The following is an 18,993-nucleotide window of genomic DNA, read 5'->3' as shown; positions in this document are numbered from 1 at the left end:
TTAACTAAATAAATTATTATAAAATTTTAAAACAAAAACTTCTATTAATTTAGAACTGTTATCACTATATTTAAATAGAGGAGTGTTAGGATCACCATACCTTGATGACGATAATTTTGAGTTACATCCATTCCTACCTCACTTGGATGATGTGATTTTAAATGCCTATTGAGAGTGCCATATCCTCCTCCAAGCTTGAATGCATATTCTTTTTTGCAATAATTACATCGAACCGCATTGATTTGTCCATTATCTTGAACAATTTTTGCAAAGTGCTTCTTGAAAATATCTGATTTTGGTGGTTTACCTATTGAAATATTAGGAGATATTGCTTCTTGTGGTGAAAAAATCAATCAATGGATCATTTGAATCAATTTCTTCCACGCTTTGAGCAACTCGCTTTCCCTTGGAACTTTATGAATTGTGTGCCATAATTTTAAATGGAATTATGGAAAAAAAAATGAATAAATGGAATATGAAATTAATGGAATTTAGAATTGGATGTATGAAAATAAAGCAATATTAAGAAGAGAAGAGGAGAGATAGAATATAATTGGTTGTGGAAAAAAAAATTAATCAACTCATCATATTTATACATATTTTTCATTTATGTAGTTTTCCAAATTGTCCCTTATAACAGAAAAAAAACAATTATATTTTTAGATAATTTAGTAAATTATAATAAATAAATAAATAATTAATTAATTAAATTATAATAAACAATTATATCCGTTTGAAGTTTTAACATTGTGTAAATTGTTAATTGTATAGTTAAAAAAAATATGTGTTTGTAAACAAAGTTCAACGGCTAAGTGAAAATGAATTGATGAGCTTTCAAAAAAAAAAAAAAGTGAAATGATGATGCTTCCTTTTTTTAAAACCAAAATGATGATGTTTTTTTTCACTATTTTTTATTATTGCAATAAATAATTTTGTTTGTGAATCCGGTTCGAATCAGACCGAAACCGCCAGTTCCAGGCCGGTTCAGGTTCATTTTTTAATATTCACATGAACCTTAACCGGCCCTTGAACCGCCGGTTCCGGTTCAAAATTTTGAACCGCCGGTTTCGGTTCATCTACAGTACGGTTCGGTTCCGATTCGGTTCCAGTTAGAACCGAACCGGTGGCCATGCCTACCTCAAAGCTGCAAATAATAAAATAAAGACAGCTTTATCCACCCCAAATTAAAAATATAAAAATAACAAAAGGAAGCTTATTGTATGTGCACCACAAGCATTACAAATTTTACATCAGAAACTGAACTGGGTAACTCAGTATCAATGACAGCGATAATGCATTTCAAAATCAGAATTGTACATTAGTGTTTCCAAGGCATGCCTACTTCCCGTGAACAATGCTTACACTCATGGGACTAAATGTAAGCTCTATACAATATTGTATTTATACATTTAACTGTTTATGAAGAAAGATATAGACATAATGAATTTAACTTTTTGTGCAAATCTTCTACAGTCCTTTTTAGGCCAAAAATAGATCAGCCAACCAGTCAGCAAAATGGTGGTGTGATTAAACTTGTGCCGTTGGTCTTGACTCGTGAATCTGTAATTTGCCAACATATTCATAGTAAGAAAACAAAAAAACATAATATGAACCGTTAATCAGCAGAGAATAATCTTTGGAAATAGTTTAAGCTCTAGCTTCACTCATGACTAAAGTGTCACGCCACTTCAACTTCACCAATAATCGTCATTTCAACTTTCAGAAGAGAGGAGCAACTCCTATCACTGCCAAGTTTGATTCCTTGTTTAAAGTACATTTTCACACAGTTGCCCCATGTCTTTCAAAATGAATCGTAAACTGAAGTATCAAGAATATCTCGGGAATATTAATAAATCAAATGATGTCTAAGATCCTACCAGAGTTCTGGGGACATTACATAAAGATAATGTACCTGAATAGTTCCAGTTAATCCTGGTCAAAACCCATTGGTCTCTGGTTTCAGAGGATGAAGCAAAATATTCCAGCTGATGCCCTCAAATACCAATATCAGGAGGTGGCAATTTCCAGAAATTCCATGAATTATAATCCTCCTGTTGCCAATGAAGGGTGGAAAGGGAATGAAAATAATTAGTCATTCCTTGAAGAATTAAGTAACTACATCAAAAAATCAGAAATTTGTACATAAGTTAGAACTCATGATCTGATGAGTACACCACTTGTCACAGAATCCAACTATCACCAAGGCTTAGCAAGTTGTGCTCAAATACGTCTGTATTTGACCCCATGATTGTAAAGCTCTAGGATTGACTTATTGCTATAGCTATGACAATAGATCCAAACTTATTACAAGCATGAGTACTAAAGTTGAAAGGGAAAGCAGAAAACAGACCTGCTCACACGATGTCATGACAGGAAACATGCCATGCACAAGATCATGAAGAGAAGTATACGATCTGGTGTCAACAAGGCGGTTCACAGCAACCTCACCCTGCAAATGCAAACAGTCAGAAGGACATATTGACCTAATTCTAATGACAATAGTGTATGATTCTTTCTTTAAGTATGGAGCCCTTGAAATACCCTGGGATTAATAATGAAGATCTTTCCCCTCGGGATTCCAACCTTAAGGTAGCTAATCTCATCAGTATCTCTATTACCAAAACCAGCATAGAATGGATTGCAATCAGAAGGAAACAATGCCCTGATTTCCTGGTATTCAAAAAAAATAAAACATTAGATGCCACCATCCTTCAGAAATATACCAAAGCAAGCATTCAACTATACCAGTGGGTTTTCAATAATTTCTATCTGAAGCAAATTGACCTCTATAATCTATATTGAACATCAAAACATCTAAAAATCTAATATATGAGCAGAATTCACAACCTCTACAGTCTACCCATAAGTATTTCAATACAGTAACTTATAACAATCAGAGGTTACACTGTAAGGTAAATCAGACTATTTGTATCCCTTTTCAGTATATTTTGGGGCACGATTTTGTCAGTTTGAAATAGAATGGGGTTACATACCAAAGTTTTAAGGGTTTATGCTTTTAGTTAGGTTTTTCTGGGAAATTCAGTTTGAGAGAAATACTCATATTTTCAAGCGCCAATGTCTTTTAATTTGTTGCCTAAGAAGGTAGTTTTCTTGGCTTCTTTTCCGGCTTGTGCTAGAGTTTCTTTCAAGGAGTTGTCTCCTCCATTAATATTACACTTTGTTCTTTCTTAATAAGTTTCTCTTCTTATATTTCATACTACATACACAAAAAATAAAAAAATAAAAAAATAAAAACTAACCTCAAGGCATGCGATCTTGAATTCATGGGGAGCTCTTCTAATCACTGAGAAAGAGAAAAGGGATAATCAGAAGGATATTTGTCAATAGAAAATATATTAATTGCTCAGTCTTCAAGAAAGCTTTATTGTTAGCATTAGCGCATCAGTAAAAACCAACAGAAGTAAGAACATGCATGCATAGCATACATATGAAGTTATCTCTGCATAAATTACAGAAAGTAATGCAACCCAAATCAGTTACCTTCACGAAATAGAGAAGGAAAAAGTCCATCAGGGGATATAACAACAGGACCATCTGGTAACGCCTTCCCATCCTACAAATGGAAAAAAAATACTTTGAGAATAAAATTAAAAGAGCCAAGAGAAACACAGATTTCAAACTTTTTTTTTATCCTGGTTTCTCAAACTTCAAGTTGTGCATTAAGCCTCAATCACCTGCTTAAGGTTAACTAGGAACTGTCTAGTAATATAGGCTTGAGCAATTGCACGAGCACTAAGATAAAGGAATTGGTACCCGTTATCCTGTAGAAAAATGGTTTTCACTAGTTGTAAGTCAAGTTGCAATATAAAGAAATTAAACATTGCCAGCCATGACAATCATATTTCTGCAGAAGGATTACAACATATGAACAGCAGACATGAGGGCTAAAAATAAGGGTTTATATTTGGAACGGATCCTACCTCTAGAGCTTTTCATCTTTCCAGTGATCAATATGACATATCAAGCATTGCATCAAACCAAAATTTCAATTCTCAATTCTATTCCAATCCAAATGCAAGAAAGAGATAATACTGACCTTAATAGCTGAAAATAAATGTGCAACGCCTGTTTGTGACCAATCTACCCCAACCAAGGGCATGAACTGGCCTAGAACATCTGATCTGTAATGACAACGTCAAACAAGTCAAATATGACCAAGAGAAACCTCATGCTTCAGAAAAGAAAAACCAAAGAAAATCAGAGAAGTGTGACTTTCTATTGCAAGACTCTATTGCAATAGAAAAGCTTAGATAACTCTCACTTTGTTATTGTCCCATCAACATCTGAGATCACTATCCGAGTATTCCATTTCCACAAATAAATTCTAGCATCAACCTGTTTAGTATCACAATTTTTAATATTATCAACTGAAATTAATTAAAAACAGATAGTAGAAAAAAATTGCAAAATATTGGGGGGGGGGGGGGGGGGGGGGGGGGAGGGGAAGAGTTAATTCATGATTAATAGAGGCAATGACAAATCACAAAGACCTTCTGCTTCCCCAGCATTGAAGTGGAGAATGTGAATGTTACTGAATTACTCCCTTCCTTCAGATTCAAGGATGCCAGTTCTTCAGATGTTGGAGTCATTGCCTTTACCATCTTTTTCGAGTTCTTGATTTCAAGCACATTTTTATCATCATCGGTGCAAAGGTTCCGGTCAGTAACATTGTCAACATCAGCAACTCTGGTATCATTTACAGTTGGCTGCACAGTCTTCCTAGACCTTGATCTTCTAAAAGGGAAAGGCCAAAGTCTCCAGCTTCCACCACTGGTAACAACTGCTTTTGATGAATCCCCTACAAGAGATTTCTCAACTCAATCAACAGGTATCATGCCTTTTTGTTCAAATATATTTTCACTTCCAAATGCTACAATTCCTAAAACAAAACGAGCAGCTACATCCCATGGAAAGTAATGAACACCAATTCTAACAACAAGCCTATCACCCTTCACAACTGCAGGACCTAAACAAGTTAATTTATTTATGTTCAGCTTTTCAGCATCAAATGCTTGAGAAGCAGCTTTAGCACCCATTCCTTCATATAACAAGTGTTTGCACAGAGACATCTCTGCATACAACACAATGCATGTGATTTTCTATTTAATAAGGACAGTTTAAACAACTATAACAACTAAGAAATAAGACAATTGCTCCCCTGTGTATCTAATTGTAATTAAAATAAAAAAGAGCCAAATATTATCATTTTTAAAGTGCAAAAGAAAATGTTCCAATAAAGAACGTCCAGTAAATTGTTGTCCAAACATAGCTATATTCAAATACATTTACTATGAGAACTAATGACCTCAATAAGTTGAAATTTAACAAAGAAAATATGCTTTTCTAAGTTGTCCAACCAACCAGGAAACAACACAAGCCCACAAAATAAACTGGTACAAAAAAATATATGCAAGTACTCTTACCAACAACAGGACTGCTGACTCCATTTTTGCAAGTACTCTTACCAACAGCAGGACTGCTGACCCCATTTTTGATATCTTCCAAATGATTAGCATCTTCCTTATTGGAAAAATCCTGTGCTGACATATTTTCATTGCCTGAATCTGAATTTGCACACTGTGACTCATTCTTGTCATGCAATTCCCACTCCAAGGATTCAGAATTCAAGTCCAGTGAATGGCTGAGAGGGTGATGGAGGTCCTCAGTGTCCAGATCATCCATGTGAGACCACAAATCGGGTAATGATTCTGTCAAACGGCCATCTTCTGCACTAGCAATACTATGACGTTTAGAAATATCAATAGGACTTGATGTTAACTTCAAATTTTCATTAAAGTTTCCGAAATCGCCTAATCCATTCTTTTGAAAGCTGTCTGGAGAGGAATGAGATTCATCATTAGTATTCAGTGGCCCATTCCGCATGCCAATCCTTTCTGGAGAAATAGAGGGACAACTTTCTTCATCAACAGCCTCTGGAAAATCTGACTCTTCATTGACAGTATCTGGAAAATTTGATTCGCCCTGAGTTTCTCTTTGTTCAAAGTCATCAATATCACTGAAGAAGAATTGTTCATCCTCTGAACTTTCCGACACTGGAATAGCAACTGCTTTTGTTGGGCCATCTTCATCATTAAGTTGTTCCGAGTCAACAACTGAATCCAGAGAAGGCTGGAGTTCACACCTTGTAATTTTATTCCCCATATTCATTTCATCTGGAATTGGATTGACTGAGTTTCCAAAACTGGAATTGGAGGTAACGCCCTTTGACTCTAATTCAACTGAACCAGGTCCAGCGTCAGCATAGACAATTTGAGCATAGGATGTTGACCCTGTTAATGACACTTTAAAGTTTACCTCACCATTGCCATGTATGGAAGTAGACGATGGATTTGGTAGTTGAGAATAAACATCCAGAGAGTCGATCTCTTCTCTTTCCAACTCTATATCCTCAGCTGGCCTTTTAACTGTATCCTGAATGAAACTTACACCACTTCAGTGTCAACAGAATCAGAAACTATCAAGCACATGACTGACACTTGATTAATCTCCCCAACTAGTTTGGGACTAAGGCTTTGTTGTTGTTGTTTGTTTGTTTGATACTCACTTAATCTACAGTTTAGATATGTATATATAGTTTGAGTTTATAGAGTTCAAGTTCTGCTCAATGGAAAAAATGCATGAGCATAACATTGGCTCAAGATACTCAAAAGCACGGCATATGGTACATAAACTCAGACTTTGTTTATTGGTTGTTCCACATGCCAAAAGGCCAAGCTTGACACTGTCACAAGGACAAATAAAACTTGAAATGGCTTCCTGCCTAAGACATAAGAATTTAATGGATTTTATTTCCTTACTAAAGATGAAGATTAACAAGAACAAAAAAAATCATACAGGCTCACGTAACGTTTGGAGCTATTTGAAACTCAAAATACATGCATAAGGCAATAGGTTACACATCCCAGTTCCCACAGGCCTAACCTGTCAGAGGGATGCTTATTTTAGAAAGCAAGAGCTAAGGCTGTTTCACTCTTCTCAAATTGGTATAAGCCGCGGAACAAGAAGACAATTTGATTCATATCATCTAGCTTCAGCTCCAATAAAATCCTCATCAGCATTAATACGGAATATATTCAACAATCAGTTAACCTTTACAGCAACATCTTGAAGAGGCTAGTAGATGCATTGACTATGAAATAGGCTCAAAAGACCAGAATATGAACCTTCCATCAGTTGGATTAAGCTGATCTTCTTGATGAGCTCATTCTTGGGCTTAGGCTTGACAAGTTTACATGTCAGGTTGAGCTCATTTGAGCTTTTGGTTAAGTCACTTACAAAGTGAGGACTAACTCATCTTCTCTCTCAAAAAATTTATGTTCATTATGAAAGTTGAAAGTATTTTTCAAAAACTTAAAAGTAAAAAAATTAAAAATAAAAAATGTTGAACTATTCAAAATTCTTTTGCAAGTGAGACATAAATTGTTAGAAGATTTACCTCAACCAGCAACTCAGTTGTCACATGCAAAGTTTCACCACCAAAATGAATTTCCCCAGGTCCTCCACTAGAAAGGCACAGTGTTTCCTCAGATTGTAGTTTTGAACCATCCAACCGCATTTTTGAACTATCAGATGTCTCAGGATAAATAGACATAATGTTACTTGATCCACTCTCCTCACAAGAAAAACCAAAACCTGGCAACAGAAATTCTCTTTCATCAGAAGCGTGTTTTTCATCCAGCTTCTCAACAGGAAAGGCTCCAAGCACATCTGCAATTTCTGATTGTTCTTTTGAACCACCCAACAGTGTCATTGAACTTTCAGGTGTCTCACCATAAACGGAGGACAGAACATTGTTGGATCCACTCTCCTCCTCAGAAACACCAAAATTTGGCAACACAACTTCTCTTCCATCAGAAGCCTGTTTCTCATCCAACTTCTCGCCAGGAGAGGCTCCTGGCACATCTGTTATTTCTGATTCTTGTTTTGAACTATCCAACCGCATTAGTGGATTTTCAGATGTCTCACAACAAATGGAGGACCTAACATTACTGGATCCACTCTCCTCAGAAACACCAAAACCCGGCAACACAACTTCTCTTCCATCAGGAGCCTGTTGTTCATCCAATTCCTCAAGAGGAAAGAGACCCAGCACATCTGCAATTTCTGATTCTTCTTTTGAACCATCCAACCCCATTACTGGACTTTCAGATGTCTCACAATAAATGAAGGACTGCACGTTACTGGATCCACTCTCCTCCTGAGAAACACCAAAACCTGGCAACACAACTTCTCTTCCTTCAGAAGCCTGTTCCCCATCCAACTTCTCACCAGAAAAGGCTCCAAGTACATTTTCCATTTCTGGCTGTTCTTTTGAACCATCCAACCCCCTCAATGAACTTTCAGATGTCTCACAGTAAATGAAGGACTGAACATCACTGCATCTACTCTTCTCAGCAGAAATATTAAAACCTGGCAACACATCCTCTCTTTCATCAGAGGCTTGTTTTTCATCCAACTTCTCTTCAGGAAAAGCCCTAAGCTCTTCTGCATTTTCTGTTTGTTCTTTTGAACCATAAAACCGCACAATTGAACTTTCAGATGTCTCAGAATAAATATAGGACCGTGTTCTACTGGATCCACTCTCCTCCTCAGAAACACCGGCACTTGGCAATGTATCCTCTCTTTCATCAGAGGCTTGTTTTTTATCCAACTTCTCTTCAGGAAAAGCTCTAAGCTCATCTGCATTTTCTGTTTGTTCTTTTGAACTATAAAACCGCATAATTGAACTTTCAGATGTCTCAGAATAAATATAGGACTGTGTTCTACTGGATCCACTCTCCTCCTCAGAAACACCGAGACCTGGCAACACAATTCTTCTTTCATCAGAAGCCTGTTTGTCATCCAACTTCTCGCCAGGAAAGGCTCCAATTTCATTTGAAATTTCTGAATCAGAAGGGACCTCTGGAGTTACATCCTCTACATCCTTATTCTGGTCGGCATTTTGTGAACTAGGACCATCAATGTTCCCTGATATTTCAGATATCTCCACCAATTTTTCTTCCAGATCACTCTCATTTAACATGAAATTTTCAACAAGGTCGGCTGCAATCTCTGCACGCTCCAGTGAGCTTATCCTTACCACTCCAGCACCATGACCTCCCTCTTGATAACCAACCTTCTCCATTGACCTCAGTTCCGAAACCAGCCCAGATATCCTTAACTGTTGAGAACTAGTCCGAGTCACAATCTCCATATTACTTGCGTTAACCAGGTCACCTGAATTTGAATTACTGACATCATAATTGCAACTCTTGGACTTCATTGGCCTCCTACTTTCCTGCGATTGCTCATCCATTTCATCACTTGAAGAAAAAAGATATGATACAGATTCACCTTCTTGTCTTTCTGATTCCCGGAGAAAGTATGCTTCTCCTCTTGGATCAAGATACATATGGATATTCGTTTCAATTCCATTAACGACAATTGTAACCACCTTTTCTCTTGCCTTCAAAACCCCTTGAAATTTCCCAAACCGAACATACCAAGGAGACGACTTGAAGCTCCCATCTGGCTGCTCGACCACAATGATATCCACAGCTCCACCAAAAGGGTGAAAGGGGCCAGATACAGTGTATACACCTTGGGTGATATAGCTGCCTAGCCTCCCTACAGCGTACATCTTATGACACTTGGATTTTCTCAGATCACCCAATTCTAAAAAACTCTATCATAACTTTAGAACCAGAGTTTAAGAACCCCACAAGATTGTGAGGCTCTATTAGTATAGAACACAAGCCAGTAAGTCAGACAAACTTATACGCCTTCAAGTATCTCCAGAACTTCAATTCTAATAGCCAGATCAGAGAACCCAAAGTCACGTCACAAATTAATAATCCAGCTGATAATAACTCAAAACATTTGGTTTCACATTAAAGTCAAAAAAAATCCAGATGAACAGTTCAGCATTGTATAAATGTCTGGGAAGTATATATGTAAAGGTAGCAATAAAAATTTATGAGCTCGTGAGTTTCAACTCATTGTGAATGAAACTTGGTAAAGTTTTTGATCATTTGAAATTTGCCTTTCAAATGATCATATTAAAGCAATTTGTTATTCCCATCCATAAAATAGTTTTCTTTCGTTTAATTACTGGGTATTTTAAAGTTTACAGTGGCTATACCTAGTCTAAAATCATATTTAACACATTCTGACTGAGCAATCACATTGAATTAGCTCTGATTACTTTATTGCAAAGAAAAGAAAGAGCATATTCGCATTTCATTCCAACAACAAGAAGCATTCAAATGTTAGGCAATTTGGTTTTTTATCACATCAACCTCCCAATGGCATAGCATTACTGGAATTTATTATTAGAAATCTAATCACTTTTCAATTTCTTCCTCGTATAACGTTGAAGGGGATTCAAAAACAACAAAAAAAATCCATGGTTTTCAGAGACTATTCAAAAAGAAAATAGGAACAATTGTAACTCAAGTCAAATACAGTAATTAAAAACCATAGAAATAAATCACAAAATATATGATTGAAGACAAAAAAAAAAGATATCAGAAGTGCAATATTACCTTCAAAACCGATTCGAATCGCACTGCTCGACTGCAGCTTCAGACCCGAAAGCCAATAAAAGATTGAAGGACAAAAAAAACGAAAATAAAAACTTATAAGAATAAGAGAATCCTAATAAGTGATAGATATAAACTTGAGGGAGATGTAAACGACGTCGTCGATAAAGAGATAGAGGAGGCGCAGCCGGCAGGGGCGATGCCGGCGACGTGCAGAGAGCAAAATAAGAGAATTCTGGAACGTGAAAATGGGAGTTTATGAGATATAAATAATACAAACTACGATATTAAATGAGTCTTGGAAAGATCAAAGATGAAGTGCTGTCGTTGGAACAAAGATAGCCTTAGACCAAAATATGAAATAACCATAAATGGATGAAATACATACATATATATATATAATATTCATATGTTAGTAATGGTTAGAGAAAATCACCGACTTGCATTTAAATAACGATCTAAAACTTAGAAGAACATACTTTGTTTTTATTTATTTATTTAAAAGAGCAAAACAATATTTAATTTTTGAAGTATATCTATTTCTAGAGCAAAGACAACTACACCCCCAGCAGAAATGTTATAATAATAGTAAGTCAAAAGAAAAAACAAGATTTCTTCTCTCTTGTTTAAAATGATAAAAGAAAAATGACCTATTTCACATTAATTGTAAATTTGATAAAAAAAAATTATGTATAATACATGAAATATATTTTCATTCTTTCGTCACATGTTGACATAATTTCTCAATATAAAAAATGTTAACATAATTTTTTTATTAGAAATGTGAAAAACATGATTATCAAAATTTCGCTAAAAAACGTTTATAAGTCTAATCATAATTTGACTTTATGAATGTAATTAATCTTTTCTCGCTAAGACTTCTTGCCTTTTATATCACTGAAAATAAAAATAAGACGTAATTTTTCCATTTCTTACGATTACTTTTGTTTCATTTAGGATTAAAATCTTTTTATGAAAATTTAAAATTTTAAACACTGTGTTATGCTAATCATATAGATTTAATATCAAATATTAATAATTAATCTGTGAATTTTTGTAGTATGTAGTATGTTGGAAGCAATAAGTATCAGATAAAGAAATATAACTATTAATGTAAACAGACAAGCGAAAATGTGAATGTTTAGAAGCAATGGACCGCCTTGTGCGCAGAGATGTGAAGAGAGAAGGAGAACATTTTGACACGCAAAGCAAGCCGGAAGATTTTGGTAAGTTCTGAGTTTAGAGAATTAGGTATATACGTAGGTCTTGGAGAATGTGTGAATATCTGTTGCTTACAATTTAGGAACAAGAGAACACGTGTGAATGTGATGTGATGCAATATTTGGAAATTGGAAATGCAACAAAACTATTTTATAATTCGTTTCCAAAAGGAAAAAAAAATGATGCATGACACGTTGAATTTGGAAAACTGGGCCCAGCCACTTGGACTATTAGCCTATTAGGCTAACTTTGGCCCATTTTTCAGGCTCAATTGTTTACCCCAACCAAAGCAATCGGTGATTGACCCAGATCCTAATGGGTCATCAGCCAGTTCGTTGTTAGCCTGTAAAAGCTATCAACTTTATACCAACCTTACAGGGTTAATCCAGCAACAAGTGCAAAAGCTAACAACTTCGTGCCAACCTCACAGTTTCGTAAAATGATTTCGGGTCTATTCCATAAGAACATATTCGAACTCAAATTCGAATCTATATGAGATTGTTTCCAGGAATAAGTGTAAAAGCTAACAACTTACTATTTTCATAAATGATTTCAAGTCTATTGAATAAGGATATAATGGAGCTCGAATTTAAAATCTATAGATTAGCATTTAAAAATGTATTAAAGCTGAATATTTTAACAGAGTAATAAAGAGATTCGTGAACTTTCTAATGTAGCTCCAGCAAGCTATCATTATAATATGAACACAAGATACACTCAATCTAGTATTTCTTTTCCACCGCTGAAATTTCTGAAATTGGAAAATAAAATAAAATGGATCCATGAAAGTTCGGAAATTATAAGGACAAATGCTACGTGTCAGAGTGGGTTTTGCCTGCAGCGTATCCCACAACCCATATGCACGCCTAAAAATTATTCCCTGCGTTTCTTAATTGCATTTCAAATTTCTTTTGACTGGTCAAATCCACATCACAAAAAGGTTTCTGAAAAAATGATTTAATTAATCATCAACACTAAACTTTTAAATCCGTGTGGATTATTTTCTAACCATTCCTCAATTATACTTGTGTATTTTTTTTTTTTTTCTTGTTTATTTACTGATAGATGCTGCCTCTAAATCTTTTTTTTATATAGTATTGGGATAGGGTATTTGGGTCAGGATTTATCACTATATTATATATACAATTACCACTGAACTATACTTTAGTGTCTGAAATACCTTATATTTTCCTAAAAAAACAAAACACCGATGACATTTTTATTTTTTTTTAAGGAAAAGGACATTCTAATATTAGTGAGACTTGAAAGTTCACATCCAAATCCAATCTTAATCAGGTGCAGCACTACCTTTGAGTGCAAAATTCAATTTACAACTTTGGAAAAAGGAAAAGATAATTAGAAAGATCTTTGAAGGCACCTATTTATGAAACAGTGGTCATCTATTTGAAATGGCTTTTGCTTTTATCTTTTGGTTGAAGAGTGACAGAATAGAAGTAATAAGTAAAGCTAATATTGCATTTAGGTTATGATTGTTTATTAGTTCCAATCATGAGAGTTAGTTCTTGAGCCCAGCAGCAGCAGGCATTGCTCTTTTTGTGGGGTTTATGTTGGTGAGCTGCAAAAGGAAATTCATGCCCAAATTTCCATGAATCACACTGATCAATAGCAACCTAGTGCGATTCCCTTTTCCTTCTTGTTTCTGTAGCTTTTGATTGATGGTTAAAAAAAGTGCATGATAGCACTTCCATGTGGGTGGGGTTCAATGTGGTGGTACTGGTGGGATATATACCTGATTTAACAAAATCAACAGTAGCTAATCACAAGAATGTCGAGTGATAATTTTTTAAGGGAAGTTTTAACCTTTTGATCAAATTAAACTCTGGTTAGGTTGATTATAATTTTGATAACATAATTTTTATAATATTTTTTAGAAGTTTGGAAGCTTTTTATAAAACCTTAAATATTTTAACATTTAACTTTTAATTATTATTATTTTTAGAATCATACCAATTTATTTTTTCTTCTGAATTTGGCTAATTAAACAATTAATGTCATTTTGTCAATTAAATAATTATTTTTATCAAACAGACCTTTAATTTTATATGGATGATTATATTTTTTGATGGTAATATTTATATACTCGATCAATATGTAATATATGTTAATTTTCTTTAAAAAATTTGTAAATGATATATTTATATTTTACATTTGTATATAATAACATTATAAACATAGATTATCAACTTTGTAATTATGGTGCCTAGAAATGAAGGATACTTTTGATTTTTATGTCAATGGAGTCCAATTCTCATCTTCCACATCCTTGTTAAGGGAATTCTTGTACTTGGTACGTTTTTTTTTCAAGTTTTAGGGAATTCTTGAATCCAATCAACTCATGAGACCCACAATCTTCGAGTCCCAATGATGCCTTTTCTTGTCATAGCAGCACCTACCATTTTGATTTACGACTAAAAATGCTCATGCTTTTTCCTGTGGAACTGGAGACCTTTTTTTTTCATTTTTTCATTTTTTTAATCTTCTCATTGTCCTTCTTTTGGTCCTCTTTTCAACCTCAACTTTCTTCTGGCATACATCTACTTGTTGGTTTACTACTACTGTATTTCTTATAATGAGAAGACTTTTTAAGCATTAAAAACTTTCTATGTCATTATTATGTCATAATGAGATGACCATAAATATAATGATGTCTTATATAAATAGTAAGGCTGATGTTTTGATTGATCTCATTCTCTTCACTTCTATGTAATTTGTAACCTCTATTTAGATCAATGTATAAATTATATATTATAAGAAGTTAGAAATTAAAATTCCGACCATTCTTTTCAATTTAATAATTTCTGATTTTATTATACATATAAAAGAACCAAACCATATATATAATCAATTGGTCAAAATGATTAAACATTCAAAATTCAAATATCAATACTCCACAAAGCATAAGACTTGATTCTTCCATGAAGCTGTATACTAATTAATCCTTTCAAAACTATCTTAATTTAATATATATTCCAAATTCATTTATCTCATAGATTTATATATACAACTTCAATTATACGCGGGTGTACAAATAATTAATAATAATACAAATCGAATATGAAAAAATTGGAAAAAGGAAAAATAATCTAACATTAAACAACTAGCATTTGATCTTGTCTTCAGCAGCAATGGAGTTCTTGCAGTGAGCAATTGCTGCTTGAATTGCAGCCTGCAATTCCTCCATAGTGCTATCACTAGTGGAAGAAGGAAGTGTCGCTGTTGCTACAAGAAGGCCACTATTTGTTGGAGATGTTCTCATGGAAGCAGGAGCAGAGTATTCTCCTCTTCTTCCTCTACCCAACTCCAGTTTATTTCTCAAGCTTAAATTACCTGAAAATGAATGGGATTGCCTATGCAATTGAAGATGGTGATCTTCTCTTCTTCCTTTAAAGAACAATAATGGCCTAACCTTTCTCACATACCTTTTTAATATATGACTTACTTCAAATGTCTGTTTTTTCTTTTGCTGCTTCTCATCTTTTTCTTCTCTTTCTCTATCTTCAAATCCTTTTCGCCATCCAAATAAAGAGAAAGACTTTGGTTTGCTTTTTGTCTTCGTAGCCTCTCTGTCATTACTGGTTTTATAATTATTGCTGTTACTGTTACTCTTGCTGTTCTTGATATTCTCCTGGCTAGTATTACTGCTGCTGCTGTTAATTCTGTTTGCTTCTTGATGATCATCTAATAATTCTTTGATAGGAAGGGTAAAACTGTCCAAAGAATTAATTGATGGGCGAGGAGAGACAGGAAGGTGAGAGAGAAGGTGAAGAGGAAGCAAATGGCCATGAAAGAAAATATCATCTGCAGGAGATAAATCAATAGCTAATTTGTTGGCTTTATTATTATTACTACTATTATCAGAAATTACTGGTGTAGAAGAAGGGTGAAGAGAAATTGTAAAGGAAAATTCATGCGAAGGAGAAGAAGATGATGAAGTCGGTGAAGCCAAAGATGTTAAGTCTTCTTTTTCAAGCTTTTCTCTGCTGTTTCTATTCTGCTGCTTAGTCTCCATTTTATTCAAAAGAAACAAATTTTTCAAGAAACACTTCTGTATCTGCAACTTTCTTGATTATCACTTTCTCTTATTTGAAGATATTGCCAAGAAAATCAAGAAATGGAGGATAAGGATATCAAGAAGCAGTGGAGAAAGAAAGAAAGAAAGAAAACTTGGAAACTACAAAGAAAGGTAGAGAGAGAGAGAGAGAGAGAGAGAGAGAGAGAGAAGGGTTTTTCTGTTTTTTTCCTTTTTCCTTTCTTTTAATGTTCAATTGGGTTTAAAATGTCTTTAGTACAAAAATTGTAACCCATGACTTAGCTTATCTATTTGCATTATACTTGAAAAGGGGGTGGCGAGTGGTGGTGAGAAATAGAACATTAGAGATTATTATGTGTTAAAGATTGGTGGGTCCTTGTCAAAATCTAACAGCTAATTTGCAATTCTGATTGTAGAATTGCAAATCACAAGCATCCAAATTTGTACACAAAACCCTACGTGTATGTATGTACATTTGCTCTGCCTACGTCTTGTTAAGTTATTTTTCAAGTTTTATTTTTTAATTAGTAACACATTAATGCCTGTCTCTATTCCTTTATGATCTTGTTGCACACTGCTGTATATATTGGGGAATGGAAATTTTGGGTTCTTTGTCTAAGAGATATAGTTTTGCAGTTTTGAATGCGACAAGTAGGCGAAGTCACAAAACTGAAAGTTGTATAATTGTACAATGTAACGTATAACTGTTGTATTCCTTCTTTTTGTTTTTTTTTTTTTTTCTTTTTCCCTTGTAATCCATGTGTGTTTTGCCATATCTTTTTCCATGACTTCATTGATTTGTAGGGCAATTCTTTTTTCTTTTAATTGAAGATTACCATCAAAAAGTCAAAGTTTTCTTCATTTCTCAAATTGATTGCAGTTTAAAGATATTTATTAAATTTTAAAAAAATATGTTTATCGTTGTTTTATTTTAATTAAAATCTTAAAGATATTATAGAACTAATTGTGATTGAGTAAGTAGATATATTGAAATATATATATGTAATTGTCTAAAAATAATAATATTAATTTGAAATTCAAAAAAAAAAAAAATCTTAGTAAGATATTTTTTTTTCATTTTTAGATGATAAAATTAAAATTAAAGCGATAAAAGTATCATTTAAAATATGAATGATTAGGCATTTAAATTAGTTTTTAAATTTTAAATATTATTTTTCCTTATAAATAAAGTAGTATTTCAAAAATGTTCCTTGAATAAAATACTTTTAAAATCCAATTAAAATGTAGAAAAAAAAAATTCAGATATAGATATAGATAATTATTAATATTTAAACTTTTTTTTTACTGGAAATATTTAAACTTAAAAAGTACCTCTATTGCTGATATTTTCCTTAATCATTTGTCCCATTAATCTTTAAATTCTGGCTCCATTTATTTCTATTGAAAGATTAGATGATGTAATAAATTAGTCATTAATGATGATTAAACTAAATTCAGAAATTATTATAAAATGAAACTCTGAGTGTAAGAATATGATTGGCAGCTCGTGAGAAAAGACAGCTTATTCGTAGCCAACAGGGATGACTTTGGACAGTGTCAAATGGAATAATAGTAGTAATTAATTAATTAGTGCTAAATGCATTTGCCTCGGTAGATGAGAAAATTTGTTTAGATAAGAAATTAGAAAATAAATAAGTAATAAAATAAAACTGAACTTCACTCTCAAGCCTCAACACGTGTCCGAATAACCTCAATAATATCGCTCTCGTTTTGTGTAGGATTCTTTTTTGAATTTTTTTCTATATTTTTCCATGTCTTAAATCGACCATTTAAAGTATTTTATGTTTAAAAGTTAAAAATCCATTTATAGTAATTATCATGAATTCGAAAAATATGTGTAATATTTAAATTTATTTTATAGTTTCCTTGTAAGTCTGAAAATTAATATTTATTTACGATTTATATTTATATCTATATTTAATTTCTATATCTACATATTTAATATCAATCTATATTTTATATTTGCATACATATATGATATATATATTCTCCAAAAGAGAGTTAGTATTATAATTTTTTATAATAATTGAAAATACGCAAAAAAAAAAAAATAAATTAAAATGTAGATATTTTTTCAACAATTCAAAGTAACAAAGACATATGGTAAAGTAGCTAATGAAATTACTTGATCGACCAAAACTTCATGAGATTGGACGGTGATAAGAGGACGGAACACTTTCAAGAGACAAAACCAAAGTTTCCACAGTTAGGTGAGATGGTGGACCCACACACACGTGTACAAAAAGTGGTCCAATTTATAATTTTTTTACAAAAAAAAATTATATTTCCAGTAGGGGAATTTGTTTGTTGGTTATAGTTAAGGTCAACATCTCAATCATGGAGGCATTGTTTTGGTGGACTGACTCATTTTTACCACTAAACTAAACCACTCGAAAATATAAAATATATAAAAAATATATATATATAATAAGATAAGAAGCAGGAAGAAGAAGAGAAAGGCTGAAAAAAAACATTGTATAAAACAAATGTTTCGCACTCAATCTCCAGAAGATCGATGGTTCCTTTTTCAGCTTTTGCCTCTGGCCACTCATCAATATTATTCTTTTATTCATACCAAACAAACTCTCCCATCTCTCTCAATACCATGCATCCACACGTGACACATTTTTCTTTTTTTTTTTTTATTTTGAATGATTTTCTTTTGGATATTTTTATCTTCTATATTATATTTTACTTAATTTTTTATGTGAAAGGAAATCCATTTTGGTATGTACGTGCCTATTCATGTCCACAACACTGCTTTTCCTTTCTTTTATCTAATATGGACCCACAAAAACCAGAAGAGCATAGACAGTAACTGACGTTAATGACAAACAAAGCTTGCTTGTTGCTTGGTAATGGCTTGGAAAAATCAAAGACTCCCTCTTTTGCCACCACTAAGTCAAACTTCTTGTCTACAGCAATATGCCATATATTACATGTGTGAATATGTACATATAGGAAAAATATGAATTTATCCCTAAATTATAGTCAAGTTAACAAATGAGGACCTCTATTTTCTGTTTTAGATGGAAAGTGTTAACAGAATAATAACTAACTTACAGACCTTATAGTTAATTTTTGTTAAACAGGGGTCCTTCGTGCATACAAACAAGTCACAATAACTAAGCTGGGTTT

The 18,993-nt window shown here is 33.4% G+C and overlaps 2 protein-coding genes across 3 annotated transcripts; both read right to left on the bottom strand.

Moving 5' to 3' along the window:
* Positions 1 to 1,271: 1,271 nt before the first annotated feature.
* LOC105633653 (uncharacterized) lies at positions 1,272 to 10,978 on the bottom strand. Of its 2 annotated transcripts, XM_012216283.4 has the most exons (14): positions 10,566 to 10,978; positions 7,478 to 9,829; positions 6,342 to 6,453; positions 5,445 to 6,260; positions 4,512 to 4,819; positions 4,283 to 4,356; positions 4,058 to 4,142; positions 3,696 to 3,782; positions 3,502 to 3,574; positions 3,261 to 3,304; positions 2,542 to 2,670; positions 2,351 to 2,449; positions 1,913 to 2,051; positions 1,272 to 1,560 (listed from the first exon to the last, which is right to left on the bottom strand). In XM_012216283.4, exons 2-13 carry the CDS (start codon positions 9,659 to 9,661, stop codon positions 1,995 to 1,997), a joined length of 4,068 nt encoding a protein of 1,355 aa, XP_012071673.1. In that variant the 5' UTR covers positions 9,662 to 9,829; positions 10,566 to 10,978; the 3' UTR covers positions 1,272 to 1,560; positions 1,913 to 1,994. The 2 variants fall into 2 exon arrangements, with proteins under 2 accessions (XP_012071673.1, XP_012071671.1); XM_012216281.4 differs by having other exon boundaries at positions 5,445 to 6,453; positions 10,566 to 10,977.
* Positions 10,979 to 14,756: 3,778 nt separating this feature from the next.
* On the bottom strand, positions 14,757 to 16,094 carry BKI1 (BRI1 kinase inhibitor 1). The gene has a single exon (XM_012216285.4). The coding sequence runs from the start codon at positions 15,811 to 15,813 to the stop codon at positions 14,902 to 14,904; it is 912 nt and encodes a 303-aa protein (XP_012071675.1). The 5' UTR covers positions 15,814 to 16,094; the 3' UTR covers positions 14,757 to 14,901.
* Between the last annotated feature and the right edge of the window lie 2,899 nt (positions 16,095 to 18,993).

Source organism: Jatropha curcas, chromosome 9, assembly GCF_041381405.1.
Source record: "Jatropha curcas cultivar XTBG-Jc1 chromosome 9, XTBG_Jcur_1.0, whole genome shotgun sequence".
Lineage (NCBI taxonomy): Eukaryota > Viridiplantae > Streptophyta > Magnoliopsida > Malpighiales > Euphorbiaceae > Jatropha > Jatropha curcas.
The sequence above is the reverse complement of the archived record's forward strand: the minus strand, read 5'-3'. Positions and strand labels throughout refer to the sequence as shown.

What these genes read in the sequence shown, in the direction of transcription:
- LOC105633653 (XM_012216281.4), bottom strand. Translation starts at nt 9,661, where the DNA reads ATGTACGCTGTAGGGAGGCTAGGCAGCTATATCACCCAAGGTGTATAC. An exon ending in AGTCAGCAGTCCTGTTGTTG is followed by an intron (nt 4,820 to 5,444) that starts GTAAGAGTACTT and finishes AATCTCTTGTAG; the next exon opens with GGGATTCATCAAAAGCAGTT. An exon ending in TCCTTCTCTATTTCGTGAAG is followed by an intron (nt 3,305 to 3,501) that starts GTAACTGATTTG and finishes TCTCTTTCTCAG; the next exon opens with TGATTAGAAGAGCTCCCCAT.
- BKI1 (XM_012216285.4), bottom strand. Translation starts at nt 15,813, where the DNA reads ATGGAGACTAAGCAGCAGAATAGAAACAGCAGAGAAAAGCTTGAAAAA.